The sequence below is a fragment of the Cucumis melo genome, chromosome 2 (genome assembly GCF_025177605.1).
Source record: "Cucumis melo cultivar AY chromosome 2, USDA_Cmelo_AY_1.0, whole genome shotgun sequence".
Classification (NCBI taxonomy): Eukaryota; Viridiplantae; Streptophyta; class Magnoliopsida; order Cucurbitales; family Cucurbitaceae; genus Cucumis; species Cucumis melo.
The window spans coordinates 1,488,322-1,502,316 of NC_066858.1; the positions used below are offsets into that span (position 1 = coordinate 1,488,322).

General features: G+C 34.8%; 2 protein-coding genes across 2 annotated transcripts; one reads left to right on the top strand and one right to left on the bottom strand.

Annotated features, from left to right (window-relative positions):
* LOC103492258 (probable protein phosphatase 2C 6) lies at positions 1-4,182 on the top strand. Its single transcript, XM_008452556.3, has 4 exons — positions 1-754; positions 2,610-2,897; positions 3,011-3,116; positions 3,701-4,182. Exons 1-4 carry the CDS (start codon positions 317-319, stop codon positions 4,009-4,011), a joined length of 1,143 nt encoding a protein of 380 aa, XP_008450778.1. The 5' UTR covers positions 1-316; the 3' UTR covers positions 4,012-4,182.
* Positions 4,183-4,559: 377 nt separating this feature from the next.
* LOC103492257 (putative ABC transporter B family member 8) lies at positions 4,560-13,492 on the bottom strand. Its single transcript, XM_008452555.3, has 9 exons — positions 13,231-13,492; positions 13,064-13,118; positions 12,677-12,855; positions 11,308-11,765; positions 9,379-9,919; positions 8,468-8,647; positions 6,476-7,750; positions 5,981-6,387; positions 4,560-4,917 (listed from the first exon to the last, which is right to left on the bottom strand). Exons 1-9 carry the CDS (start codon positions 13,474-13,476, stop codon positions 4,560-4,562), a joined length of 3,699 nt encoding a protein of 1,232 aa, XP_008450777.2. The 5' UTR covers positions 13,477-13,492.
* Between the last annotated feature and the right edge of the window lie 503 nt (positions 13,493-13,995).

Below are 13,995 nucleotides of genomic sequence, written 5' to 3' on the forward strand. Positions count from 1 at the left end.
GTCCAATGAGAAGTCAGTATCCGGAGTCGACCAGAACAAGAACGTCAACACCGTAGGACGATTAAAGGACACGTGGCAGTCGAAGCAAAAAAGCGATTGAGTAAGCCTTTAAAAAAAAAAATAAAAACAAAATTAAAAGAAATCCCATCCATGTCCTTTCCTTCTTCAAAACCGTGTGGCTTCTACCTATATATCTTCTCACACGTGTCAACTTTATATCTGTCCATTTTTTCCACTTTTTATCCCTCCCCTTCTCTTCCTCTCCCCTTTCATTCTCTCTCTTTTCTCCCCTCTCTTTCCCCGCCCTTCCTCCGCCATGGACGACGCTTCCTCCGACAACGACTTCACATCCACCAGTTCCGGTTTATCCTCTATACTCAGCACAGACGATTTCCGAAGCTCCTCTAGTTCCGGTGACGTCTCCGTCACCAGCACTAGTTCCGGTGAGATTCCGCCTCTAATTGTAGCCGAGGCTGCTATGGAAACAAGGTCCCTAGACCTTATAACCACGCCGGTATCAGAACCACCGAGACGGAAGTGTATCGGGAGAAATAATAGAGCCGGACTACACTGGGGACATACTTCCGTTATCGGACGGCGGAGAGAGATGGAAGATGCAATCGCTGTTAAACCTGGATTTATGTCTTCTAGATGCGATCACGTTGGAGGTTGTACGGCTCCAGGTTCTAGAACCTCCGGAGAGATCTCGCCAGTCCATTTCTTCGCCGTGTACGACGGTCACGGCGGCTCTCAGGTTCCCTACTTCCTCTTCAATTTCTCTATTGCTTTGTTCTGAATTTGTGCATTATTTGGAATTAGGGCTAATTTTTTGGTTTGACCTGTTGATGAAAATTAACAAGCATTAACGAGAAAGAGCTAGAAGAGAACTCTAATTACAAGCATTGCGTATTACTATTATTACTTTTTTTTTTAAGAAGCTAATAATTGCCTTTTCCACTAAGGAACGACACATGTCACTCAGTGAGTGGTCCCCATTCGAAAGAATTTGGGAGGTTCCCATTTTAGTATTAGAACACGTGTCATTATTTATTTTTTCTTCTTCCTCCTTTTCTTCGATTCAATCAGTTTCGAGGTTAGGTATGGGAAAAAAAAAAAAGAAAAAAGAAATGCTCTATTTAAGATGGTAAGAAATCAGTGGGATTAAAAATTATTATGACGTCATAATGCATTTTCTTGATGACGATTAAACCTGCTCTTAGTGTTAACAAATTGTAAAAACTATTTTGAAGTACTAGTATTATTGTAATTAATTTTAATTGTAAATAATATCACATGTGTATCATCTAGGCGAGTTTTAGTCACAGGAGATATTGGTTTAATGGATTTAGAGTTTTTATATCATTAGTATCTGAGGAACTTACACGATTTCCGATTTGCTTTATTACTTGGGTAGTGGTTTGGTTTGTATTATTTTCTTAATTCAGTGAATGGCGCGTTTAATTAGGAGAAAACAAGAAATCTGTTTTTGTAATTTCACGTTTTTATTGCCCTCAAATGGGAGTTTTGTGTCGGCTTTTCTTTAATATTAAATTTTGAATTTTGTACTACTCTTTTTGGATTCTATTTAAATTGTAGTGTAAGCTACTAAAAAAAAAAATCTATTAAATTATTCAATTGATAATTTATCTTAATTCGTTTTAGAAAATGTTTTTTATTCCACCTATCGACCGACCACATTGCCAAAAAAAATAAAATAAGAAGACTTTTCAAAATAGTTTGGAGACTACCTCCATATTTTTATAAACATCACGTTATTACTGGTTTTTTTATTGAAGAGATTTAGTTCTATGTATTTAATTCTTTCAAATTTGAATTTGGTTTTAATTTTCTCTTTAAATTTTAACATTTATGTTTTTTACTACAAATTTTCACCAACTATTCCTTTCTCGTTTTCTCGTGTTAATGATATTAATTGATTTCAAAGAAATATAATTAATTTACTTTTCTTTTCTATTAAAAGTTTGTTTTATAATTATTTTAATATTAACTTATAAACATTAACGATCAAAAGTGTACTTGATAAAAAGGATTAAATTAAAATGTAAAATCTTCAAATTTTGAAACAATTTGTGAAGCTATAGCATGTTGAAATTCAAGGATTAAATTCAAATTAAAATCAAAACTTAAAAAGATTGATCGAGTACCATTTTGAAATGAAGGACCTGTTATCCCTATTATGTATTTAATGATGCACGCCCACCCATATGCCTAAAAAAAGGTTTAATTTGGGCTAGGTAGTAGATTACTGCGGACAATGTTCCCCAATAGCTGCCTTTTCCACCCAAGAATCAAGATCTGTGTGCAAGATTTTCAGCCATGGTTTATGATCACTGGATTGATGGAAAGTTGAAAATTTTATATCAAAAGTTTATTCGAATAATTGAAGTCGCAGCGTAGATTTATATTCTTCACAAAATGAGTAGTTGTAAAAGTATGCCATTTTGGTCGATTAAGTTTAACTGGTTTTGTTGATTTATGATTGGTACTGATTTTCTCCGGCGTGGATTCGTCGGATTGATGATCTTTTCAGATAATCTGACACCCAGCTAACGACTTCGTGGAAACTTTAATATATATATAATCTATAGGTGGCCAAATTCTGTTCCGAGAGAATGCATGAAGTGATAGCAGAAGAGTGGGGAAAAGAAGGAATCAACGACCTTGAATGGCAGAAGAGATGGGAAGTTGCCTTCTCTAATGGCTTTCAGAGGACTGATAACGAGGTGGTATCGGAGGCGGTTGCAACCGACATGGTTGGATCTACTGCGGTTGTAGTTGTTCTATCTGGGTGCCAGATTATTGCATCCAACTGCGGTGATTCTCGGGCTGTTCTTTGTCAAAGGAATAAAGCGATTCCATTGACAGTGGATCAAAAGGTCAATAGTTTCCCAAAACTACATTATGATTTTAATTCATGTAGTGTATTGCAAGTACTTGTTTTTAAGAGATCATTAAGGGAAAGCATTTTGTTTTATTGATCGTGTTACAGCCTGATAGACAGGATGAACTTATGAGAATTGAAAGAGACGGAGGCAAAGTCATAAACTGGATGGGTGCTAGAGTTCTTGGAGTTCTTGCCATGTCAAGAGCCATAGGTTTCCTCCACCTCTCTCTCAAACTGTCTTTGTTAATGTTAACCTTACCGTAATTTCGATTCTTTATTAATCAGAACCATCAGAGAACTTACACGTGTCTATACTTGGATGATTTTCAATTTTGAAGACTATTCCTATTTCCACTGTGAGTATAGCCATGCGAACATGGCTTAGTGTCTCACAATTATTTCCATTTCTACTGTTACCGATAATAGAAAAAGTAAGGACGTGAGGGAGATTTGACAGAAATTGGGATCCAAGGATTCTTGAAGAGCATATGAGAGCATTCTTATGAAGTCTAGAGATTTGTGAATTATTAGGACGTACAGAAAAATTTATAATGTATGAACTTGACTTTTTTAGTGGTAAGGCAGCACGAATTTTTTGGACAAATAAGGATGGAGTTCAATAACTTAGTTTCCCACCTCTTTTAGGCCAAACACGCTTTTCAATGTAATACTTATGTATTTGCTGGTTGGATTTACATATGTATATGCTGGTTGGATATACACATAGTACATATATTTGCTGGTTGGATTTACTCTAAGCTTGACAAGTTGGCTTTTACGTGTATGGATGTCCAGGGGATCGATATCTACGGCCGTGGATAATTCCAGTACCAGAAATTAGTTTCACAACTAGGAGTGATGAGGATGAATGTTTGGTTCTGGCAAGCGATGGACTTTGGGACGTAATGACGAATGAAGAGGTTGGACAGGTGGCTTGCCATCTTCTTAGGAGGCTCCGCAGGTCGTCGACGACCGACGACATACCTCCAGCACAGATTGTCGCTAATAATCTCACTGAAATAGCATATGGAAGAAACAGTTCCGATAACATTTCAGTTATCGTCATTGATCTGAAAGCAAGGAAAGCAAACACACAGAGGCAATGACAGAACATTATGTCCGGAAGGCAAGGTTCTAATAGCTCCACCCTGTTCTCTTCCATAACTAATAGATAGCATAATACCATCTTTGTTTCCTTCACTGCTCTCACCACTCTCCATCAAAAAACATGTACAGAGCCCACTAACAAAAATGAAAAATCTGCTTTTGCTTGGTCACTGAGAGAAATTGCTCTCTCTCTCTCCTTTCTCTCTCTAAAACCTTCCTATCAATTTGAATTGATTTTCTTTTCTTTTCTTTCATTAGTAGAGAAATGTATCTTGGACACAAGTCCATGAAGATCATCAAGATAAAGAAAAATATGCTTGGAGTTGACAAGTAGTAGATCTTTACCGTATCCAACATTTATAAAATTCTAGTGTAATAATGCTCTCTATCTGCCCTTAGCCTCTAGATTTTGCACTCCCATTCCCCCTTCTCAAGCATAGTTAACAATTGGGACAAATACAATACATTTCCAGACTATACAACAACTCAGCTCTGGTTCCATGAGCACAAGTAGAAAATTTAAGCACTGCTGAAAAACTCTAGAGGGTTATGGCTGAATTTGGAGGTTAGCAAGATTAAAGAAAGCACCCCTTTGACTTTTGAGTTGTGCGTAGGAACCTTGCTCTACCACCTTTCCATCTGCCACAAAAGCGATGAAATCGAGCTTCTTGATGGTGTTTAGCCGGTGGGCTACGACCAAGGTCGTTCTTCCGACCATAATCCGATCCAATGCTTGTTGCACAACTTGCTCTGATTGAACATCCAGAGCACTGGTTGCCTCATCCAGCAACAAAATTGTTGGGTTTCGAATTATGGCTCGAGCTATTGCTATTCTTTGTTTCTGTCCTCCTGAGAGTTGGACCCCTCTTTCTCCGCATTCCGTGCCATACCCATCTCTCAAAGACCTACAACCACCATCACACATATAATAAATAGACTTAGATTTGTAACTCCTAGTATGCTTGTAGTTTTCTTCATAAAATATGGCATGTTCATCTACCACCCATTCATACAGTTTATTACATTTCAACAATTTTCAGTGTATGTCTGTCTGTTTGTAAAAAGGTTTTTCACTAAGATGCTGGTTTATGAAACTATTGGCAGCAAAACGATTCAATAGTTTTCGATAATTAACTGTTTTCAGATGAATTCATCTAGAATAATCAAAGAGAATAGTACTCTAATGAAATATATTCCTTTTCTACAATGATTAAGAAAACCATAAAGTTCAAAAGGTAGTATGGATTAAAGTTATCATTTTTATTAAATCCTATCATTCAAGCTATTACTTGTATCGGTTGAGATTCAATTTATGAATTTTGGCATCAAAAAATCCGTCCAAAAAGAAAAAGGGGTTGGATTGACTCCAAGAAAATGAAAGGTGATAATGGTGGAGGAATAAAAACATATTTCAAACAAAAGAGGTAGAAATTCTGGACAATGACATATGGTCCATAAGCTTGGGTGAAGAATAAAAACACATTTAAGACATGAAAATTCTAGACAGTGCAATATGGTCCATTAAATTAAAAAAAAAATGTGCTTATTTAGCTGTTATGCTTGAAAAAGTATTTACTAGACTTATATTCATTTAGTTTCTACTCTTGAAAATATTTTAAGTGTTGGATGAGTTCTTGAATTTTTAATTTTGTATCAATAAGTCACTATTGGTTACCTCGAACACTGACATAGCACGATTTTTTTTAACACTCGTATAAAACATTGTTTCCAAGTGCAATCTCAAATTGCAATCCTTTAATAATATAGTAAGAACTATTTTTTTTTTCAAAGTACAGTTGTAAATTGAAAAAGCATAAGTTGAGTGTTCAAATATAGAAACTAGATGAAGAAGCTTGAAACCTTAGACTCTTTAAATCTGTGTTTCCTTCCCATTTTTAAAAACAAACCAACATAAAACAAAGAAATTACAGTTCACCAAACAATTAGCAAAAAGAAAAGGAGACTTACGAGATAAATTCATGGGCATTGGCAGCTCTGGCTGCATCGACAAGCTCATTCTCAGAAGCATCGAGCTTCCCAAAGAGAATGTTGTCGCGTATGGAGCCCGAAAAGATCACGGGATCTTGGCTAACAAGGGCCACATGCTTCCTGTACCATTGCAGATCCATTTCTCTGATATCCACACCATCAACTTTCACTGATCCTTTTACTACATCATAGAACCTAAGTATTAGTCCGATCACAGTCGATTTTCCGCAGCCACTTTTCCCAACTAGCCCGACACTCCTCCCCGCTTTCACTTCCAAGCTGAACTGACGCAGTACCATGTTATTTGGCCTACTTGGATACCAAAAATCCACTTTCTTCATCTCTATGTTCCCTGTTATCTTTTCCATCTTGCTTCCTCTCCCATCCTACAAATTCAAACAATATTCAAATAAGCTTAGAGTTATGACAAGGTAGAAAATACAGTTCTTACATTAACATAGAAGTTTGCTTTACCTTAGATGGATCGGAAATGAGTGATTTTCGGTCGAGAATCTCGAACACCGAGGCCACGGCTGCTGATCCTTTTGCTAAATCTGTTGTCATGCTACCAGCCTCAGCAATTACTTTGCCAGTGCTTACTAAAATGAAGAAAGTTTTGAACACATCCCCTGCAGATATTTCACCTTTCTGCACGAGTGTTCCGCCAAACCAGAAATCCAATGCCCATGACATGAATGTTAGGCACTGAGCAGACCCCATACCAATCCCTGCAAACCACGATTTCTTTATAGCTTCATTTCTCGGTGCCTCTTGCGCTTTGTCGAAGATTTGAAGGACTTTTCCGATGCTGCTGAAGGATGTTACTATTCTGTGGTTATACACTGCTTCTACAGCAATTTGTGTGCTTTGATTCTGTGCCTTGGTGAAATTTGTGGAAATGCTCGAGAGGAGGACTTTTCGTGTGTAGAAGCAAAGAATTGTGAGTGGTTGGACTGCGATCATAACGATGGCAAGCTTCCAAGCCACTGCTAGACCAAGGATCATTGCTATGGTCACACCTGAAGTGGTTTGGACTAATAGAGAAACTCTGTCTGCTACAAGAGACTTGACCAAGGAAGCCTCGTTGCTCAATCTTGAGCACAATGCTCCACTAGAATTTTGCTCCTCATCAAACCAAGCTGTTTCAAATGTCAAGATCTTCTCGAGTGTCCTCAAGCGAATTCTTTTCGTCAAGTGCTCCCCCATATACGCAAAGTTGTAGTGTTGAACGAGGTTCAAAATGATGGAAACCAGCGATAACGAACAGAAAATCATAGAATATGTCCTAATTCGAGCTTGCATTTCGTAATGGCTTTGAGCAAAGAAGGCTGATATCATACCTCCAACAGTTAGCGCATATACCGGTTGCACTGCACCAAAAGCTATAGCTGATAAGCTTCCAATAAGAGCTTGCTTCCACTCCGGCGAGTTCAAAGATAGAAGACGAGTAAAAGAAGGTGGCTTGGGAGGAGAAGTTGACTGAGGGAGGATATCCATAGGCAGTGGTGATTTTGCAAAGAAAGCCGGGCTCGATTTCGCACTGCTTCTTCCAACTGAAGAGGTACGTGTTTCTATATTTTGTTCAACGTCATCATAGCTTGAAAGTCGTTGTAATTTTGATAGTTTTGCGTAGTGGCCATTTTTTCGGTTGATAAGATCATTATGGGAACCAATTTCAACTATACAACCACCATTTACAACAGCTATTACGTCTGCATTTCTTATTGTTGAGAGCTTATGTGCAACTACCTGATCACTCAATCAAAGAACAAAACTCAAAGTTGGTGAACTACTTCCATTTTCTTTAAGGTTAAATCACAAGTTTGGTCCTTAAACTTTAGGATTGTATATAAATCCCAATTCTTAAGTTTCTAGCATGTCCCTAAACATCTAAAAATATATCTAACTAGTACAAGTTTTTAGCAAGTCTTCTTTAGTTTAAATTTACACTTTAATAGATCTGGGTTATTTTAATATTTATACCACAAAAATGCCTAAACTTAACCTCAAAATCACCAAACTTAACCTCAAAATCACCTCATAATCTATGAATAGCAAGGTCAATGGTAAGGTCTAGAGTGTCAAAGTTCACATAACCCTACTAGGACAAATTTTCTACTACTACGAGAGTATCATACTCGATTTGTCCATACCATAAATTTATCTTTGTAAATACTAGTGAACCCCACATTAATATTAGTGAACCCTATCTTATTTTTAAAAGCATGCTGATGTGACACACAATAAATGACAGTTTCATATTACCATTACAATATAGGAAAAATTCTTTTATTACCCGGACCATTGAAAGTTAACTTATGTATTATTAAGAACTTTGTAAAATATAGAAGGGGACTCGAAAAGTTGAACAACCAAACTAGTAAGCTAACCTTTTTATTTAATGAATGCAATTTAGTAAAAGAAAAGCATAGCAAAAAGGAAATGAAAGTTTTGAGTTAGCCTCACCAAGGTGGTTCTTCCTAGAGAAGCCTGATCAAGTGCATTTTGAACAAGTGCTTCTGATTCAGAGTCAAGAGCACTAGTAGCTTCATCAAGCAGTAGAATTGCAGGATTCTTAACAATTGCCCTAGCTATGGCGATCCTCTGCTTTTGCCCTCCAGATAAAAGTGCCCCTCTTTCCCCAACCTATTTCACAACATAAATCATCCATTTCATTCACCAATTCTCCGCCAAACAACACATATGGAATAAGTTATAGCATAACAAACAATTTTTTTATACGGATGATCTCATAAGTGCCTTTGATTAATGACCCGCCTACACAAACTTATATGGAATCTAACCTTCTACTTACGTCGAGAATGATCATGTCTAACGTAATCTTAACGCGATGGTCATCCTCATCTCTAATGCAACCTTCATTTTTCTCATCTTCTTTTTACGCTATGTAAACAAACGTTAGTGAGGTGGGTTATTAATCATAAAGACATCTGTGAAAGAGTCATCCGTACATTTCTTTTTTTTTAAGAAATCACATAACAACTAAGATTTTCTTCGTACGTATGACCTAACAAACGCCTTCATGGTTGATGACTACATATGAAATCCAACGTCTTTCGAATAGTGGATGGTCATATCTATCATAAATCTCTATTGTGATCTTTATATTTCTCACACTCAGTTGTGATTTCCCCATGAATATTGGGTTAGAAAAATGAAGATCAATCCTAACGCGGTAATCATCTCGTTCTCGCAAGAGCTATGGTAGACATGCTCATCCCCAACATGCAATAGTGTGTTGTGACATAAGGAGAAGGTGTTCATACGTTTGTGGAGGTAGGTCAGTAATCATAAAAACGGCTGTGAAAGGGTCATCCAAGAAAGAAAAATGTTAAAAAAGGAACTCCATAACAAACCTTGGTCTCATAGCCTTCAGGAAGCTGAGTAATGAAATTATGAGCATTAGCAGCCATAGCAGCAGCCATAATCTCCTCCATAGAAGCATCAAGCTTCCCAAACAAAATATTCTCCTTAATGGAAGTCCCAAACAAAGCATGGTCTTGACTAACAAGACCCATTTTAGATCTAATCCATTTAAGCTGCAATGCTTTGATATCAACTCCATCAATCTTCAAAACTCCATCAATGGGGTCGTAGAATCGCTGCAATAGTGAAATGACGGTGGACTTGCCGCTGCCGCTAGGCCCGACGAGAGCTAGTGTTTTGCCGGGATCGAGTTTGAGATTGAAATCCTTGAGGACGAATGAATCAGCGCGCGATGGATATGCAAATGTGATGTGATCAAACTCAATTTGGGGTTGGAGATTGTTGAGAATTATACCCTTTGAGTCTTCACCATCGATCAATGGAGTTCGATCGATGGTTTTGAATATTCGTGATGCTGCAATTTTGGCCTCCGTTAAATGCTTCAAATCTGGAAGTGCCACTCCTAGAGACCTACATTACAATATACAATAACAACCTTATGTTATGTAACGTTGATACTATTGTATAGTCGCAGTTCATTCATTACCTACCCAAGGCATAAGAATCTAACCCATTTGTCATTTTGAAATTTAGAGTCGAGATCATAAATCTCCATTTAGAAATAGAGTTTCAAACCGTCAAGATCATAAATTTCCATTCAAAAAACGAGTTTCTAACATTAACAATATAAATAAATTCCTAAAAAATTATATACATGAACTAAAATAGTCGTAAAATATAACAAAATTTTATATTTTTATCATTAGTAAACGTTAAGAGATTAAGTTTTGTCTAGTAGATTTTAAAATTTATAGTAATTTCTCAAAATTATATTTCCCTCTTTGCTTTCACATAAAAAAAACTAAAATCTTGTAAAAGTGCTAAAGAAAAGTTTAGGACAGAAAACGATGACAAAGGAACATTATTTTTCTTTAAATAAAATAAGAAAAAAAAAGAGAGAAAATAGAAATAAAAGGAAAAGGAAAAGTGATTGTTTGAAAGTGATGTGATAATCTAATATTAGTTTTGCTTAAAGTTGTCACATCCATTACCTTTTTCTAACTTCAACATTGGCACATTCAATTACCAAACATCTATACATGTTGTTAGAATTAAACTTTATAAATGATTTTAAAAAAATTCCTAAATTTTTAATTTTGTGTTTAGCAATTTTATAAAAATTATAATATTATGTTTTAATAGATTAATGATTTTTGTTTATGCTTAAGATCTAAATTTATAACATACACATCAATTTACGATAAGAAAAAAATACAAAAAAAAAAAAAGAAAATTATGTTTGAAAAAGAAAAGTTCGTCGATGTGACTACAACTTGAATAGATATCATATCGGTTATATAAAAGATAGATGCAGCTTAAGACATTATTAATTATTTTTCTCAACTTATTATTTGAAATATCAAATAGGTAAGAGATATCACTACTTAAGAAAAAAAATTTAAACATTTTCTAAATAAATAAAAAAAAAAGTCATTTAACACAATTTTGAAACTTTTTAGAATTTATATTAGATAATTATTAATAATTCGTGAAGAAAACGTAACAAAGTTTTCGTTTCACAATCATTTGGTTTTCAGTTTTTAGATTTTGAAAACTAAACGCTCTTTCCACTTCTAAAGTTCTTAACTTTTATCATTTAGTTTTACCAACATTTCAAAACACAAACCAAATTTTCATAAACAAAACCGAAAAGTGAAATAATTACCAAACCAAAATCTAAACTTGTGTTGTTTAACCTAAAATTTTATCGAACTTTGAAGACTCGTAACAAAGAGACTGATAAAGCAAAGTTAAAGAAGTAAGCTCGTAACCGAGATAGAAAGGGAGAGTATACATACAAGCCAGCCAAAATGAAGGAGATACCAGCTGCATAGATTCTGCCACCACTTTCTCCTTTATACATAACCAATCTGCTACCATACCAAGCAATCAAACCCCATATTGCAAAAGCAAGTCCTGAGCTTCCCACTGCCAATCCTTTTGCTATTCCTTGCTTTATTCCAACTCTTGTTGTTCTCTCTAAAATCCTTTTGTAATTCTCTATTACTCTCTTCTCTGCTGTGAAAGCATATATTGTCTTTATTGAGCTTAGTGCTTGTTCTACTATGCCATTTGCTTTCCCATACTCTTTATGTCTCTTGTTTGTTACATGGACTAGGTATTTCCCATATGTTACTCCTGGGATTACTAGTAGTAACATGGTTGGAAATGCTACTAGGGCTAATCTCCATGAAAAGTATGCCGAAAATGCAAGTCCCGATAAGAAGACAGATGAGTTCATTATAAATAACGGGACCTGAAACAATGCGGATAATTAATAAGACGACGTTCTAATATTAAATCATTATCGTAAAGCTTAGTATATGTTTGGAATGAACTTCTTTTAATATAAAGATTAATTATTAATTGCTGCGTGAGAAATATATAATTTTGAAATGACTTTCTAAGTGTGTTAAGAAATCAACAATAAAAAATGGATAGAAAATATGAAATACAAGATAAGATGTATTATGGTTTATTTGTAGTATCTTAGTTACGTCAAACGTAGAGAGAGTTACAACAATTTTTTTTTTTTTTTTAAAGGTGTTGTAATTAAATGTAGGGATGAGAAGATTGGAACTCATGACATCTTGTCCATAGAGGTGCCAGTTGAACTAAGTTCATATTGGCGGTTAGCAACAATTTTATTATAGTGAAAATTTCATATGATGAAATTAGAGGCGTCAATAGGGTTAAATAGTTTAACACGATGCACTCCTTTGCACCATAGTGTCAAAATGCTTGAGAGAATAAACTCAATTCATTATATCTTAGTTATTATTGTTGATAAATACTTATCCTGTTTTGTGTTAAATTTAGGTTATTAATGTATATAAATATACCGTTTCATTTCAAGATCTATTGTCAATATAAAACAAGAGGACGAGTCGCATAATCTAATAGAAATTGTAAGATCGATCTCTTCACAATCTTTCCAATGTGCGAATCGTCCTCAAAATACTCGATGAAGGTTCGATATACATTTTTGTTGGGGATTATTATGGTCTCTGATATTATAGTAGCTAGATAAATGCATTAGATTTTATATCCATAGTCAAGTAACCATAAGAGACGAAATTTTTACGTGAGATCCTCAGCATTAATTCTAATTAAAGTGTAAGTCTCCAAATGAAAAATGAAATGAAGAAAAATGAAAGTTTGGTATACCTTTTCACTAAGAACTTCTTGCAAGAGAGAAGTGTCTTTGGAAATACTATTGACAACATCTGAAGTTGTTGCTTCTTGTGAATCAAAAAACCCTACTTCTTGTCTCAAAACTGCTTCCAAATATTTGTGTCTAATCTTCAATACTTGTCTCTCACTAGTTTTACTCCAACAGTACCCTTCTGTAAAATCAATAGTTATATTATAATTATTATCTTTTTTAGAATGTAGATTCAAATTCGAATCTAAGAGTCGACACAAAGATATATTTAAATGATTTACTGACATAAAAACCTCATGTTTTGGTAATTCGAAATGTCAAATAAGAGATTCAACGCTACCACCTCTACATACTAAATTAAAAGAAGAGTTTTGAAAGTATATAGTTACCCATGAAAGCCAGCACCATTACTACTAATCCCAAGTAAACAAAGTATAAGCTGCACTGTTAAGAGATCAAAAGAGAAGAAAAACAACAAATCAAAAGTATAAGAAGTAGGAAAAACTTTAATTAGTAATTATGATTATGATCAAAAGGGTATATATATATATATTACCTCGTTGACATTATCCATGAAATTTTGTTGAATATGACCATTCCCCAAACTATTCATAAGACTGCTAGCAAAAACCAGTAAACAATTTGTGGACATTCCATCTCCAATTGCTCCAATTGTTCCCAAAAGCATTAGCAAAAGATCAACCCAATCAGCATATCTAAAAATCACTCCAAATGATGATGATGATGATGATGATGATGAAGAACCCATAGTCATCTCTTCCTTTTCATTTCTTGAACCCATTTTTTTCTCTGCAAATTCCACTTTCTTATTCAATGGTGGAGATCAACGAAACACATAATATATATATGTGTGTGTGTGTGTGTGTGTATACATATATTGAATTTTCTGTACTTGTAAATGAGCATGAGCTTTATGTGGGGTTTTGTTTTTTTCAAAGTTCATGCTTTTTTATTTCCAATAATTTTTTAATGGATGGTTTTTGGTGGGGTTTATTGTTTACTTAGTTAATAATCAATACAACTTTTTTAGGACACATTTATTGGATTAAACAAATTAAGATGAGTAGGAGTGGCTAATTGTCCAATAATACTTACCACTTTTCGTCTCATTCTAACTTTATAGCTAGCTTTGGTTTTTACACGACGTCAGAATCTGTTTTTGATTGGATCACAATTTCTTATTTGAATTTTATCGATTTTGAAAAAAATAGCAGCATCCTCATTTATTTTATAAGAAATATAAGGTACTTTTTATTTTTCTTAACTTAAACAAACTCTAAATATTATTTTTCTACATTTT

Excerpts from the sequence above, each read along its gene's own strand:
- LOC103492258 (XM_008452556.3), top strand. The coding sequence starts at position 317 with ATGGACGACGCTTCCTCCGACAACGACTTCACATCCACCAGTTCCGGT. Across the intron at positions 755-2,609 it reads ACGGTCACGGCGGCTCTCAG|GTGGCCAAATTCTGTTCCGA; the intron begins GTTCCCTACTTC and ends TATAATCTATAG. Across the intron at positions 2,898-3,010 it reads CATTGACAGTGGATCAAAAG|CCTGATAGACAGGATGAACT; the intron begins GTCAATAGTTTC and ends ATCGTGTTACAG.
- LOC103492257 (XM_008452555.3), bottom strand. The coding sequence starts at position 13,476 with ATGGGTTCAAGAAATGAAAAGGAAGAGATGACTATGGGTTCTTCATCA. Across the intron at positions 13,119-13,230 it reads TCATGGATAATGTCAACGAG|TGCAGCTTATACTTTGTTTA; the intron begins GTAATATATATA and ends ATCTCTTAACAG. Across the intron at positions 6,388-6,475 it reads TCATTTCCGATCCATCTAAG|GATGGGAGAGGAAGCAAGAT; the intron begins GTAAAGCAAACT and ends TTGAATTTGTAG.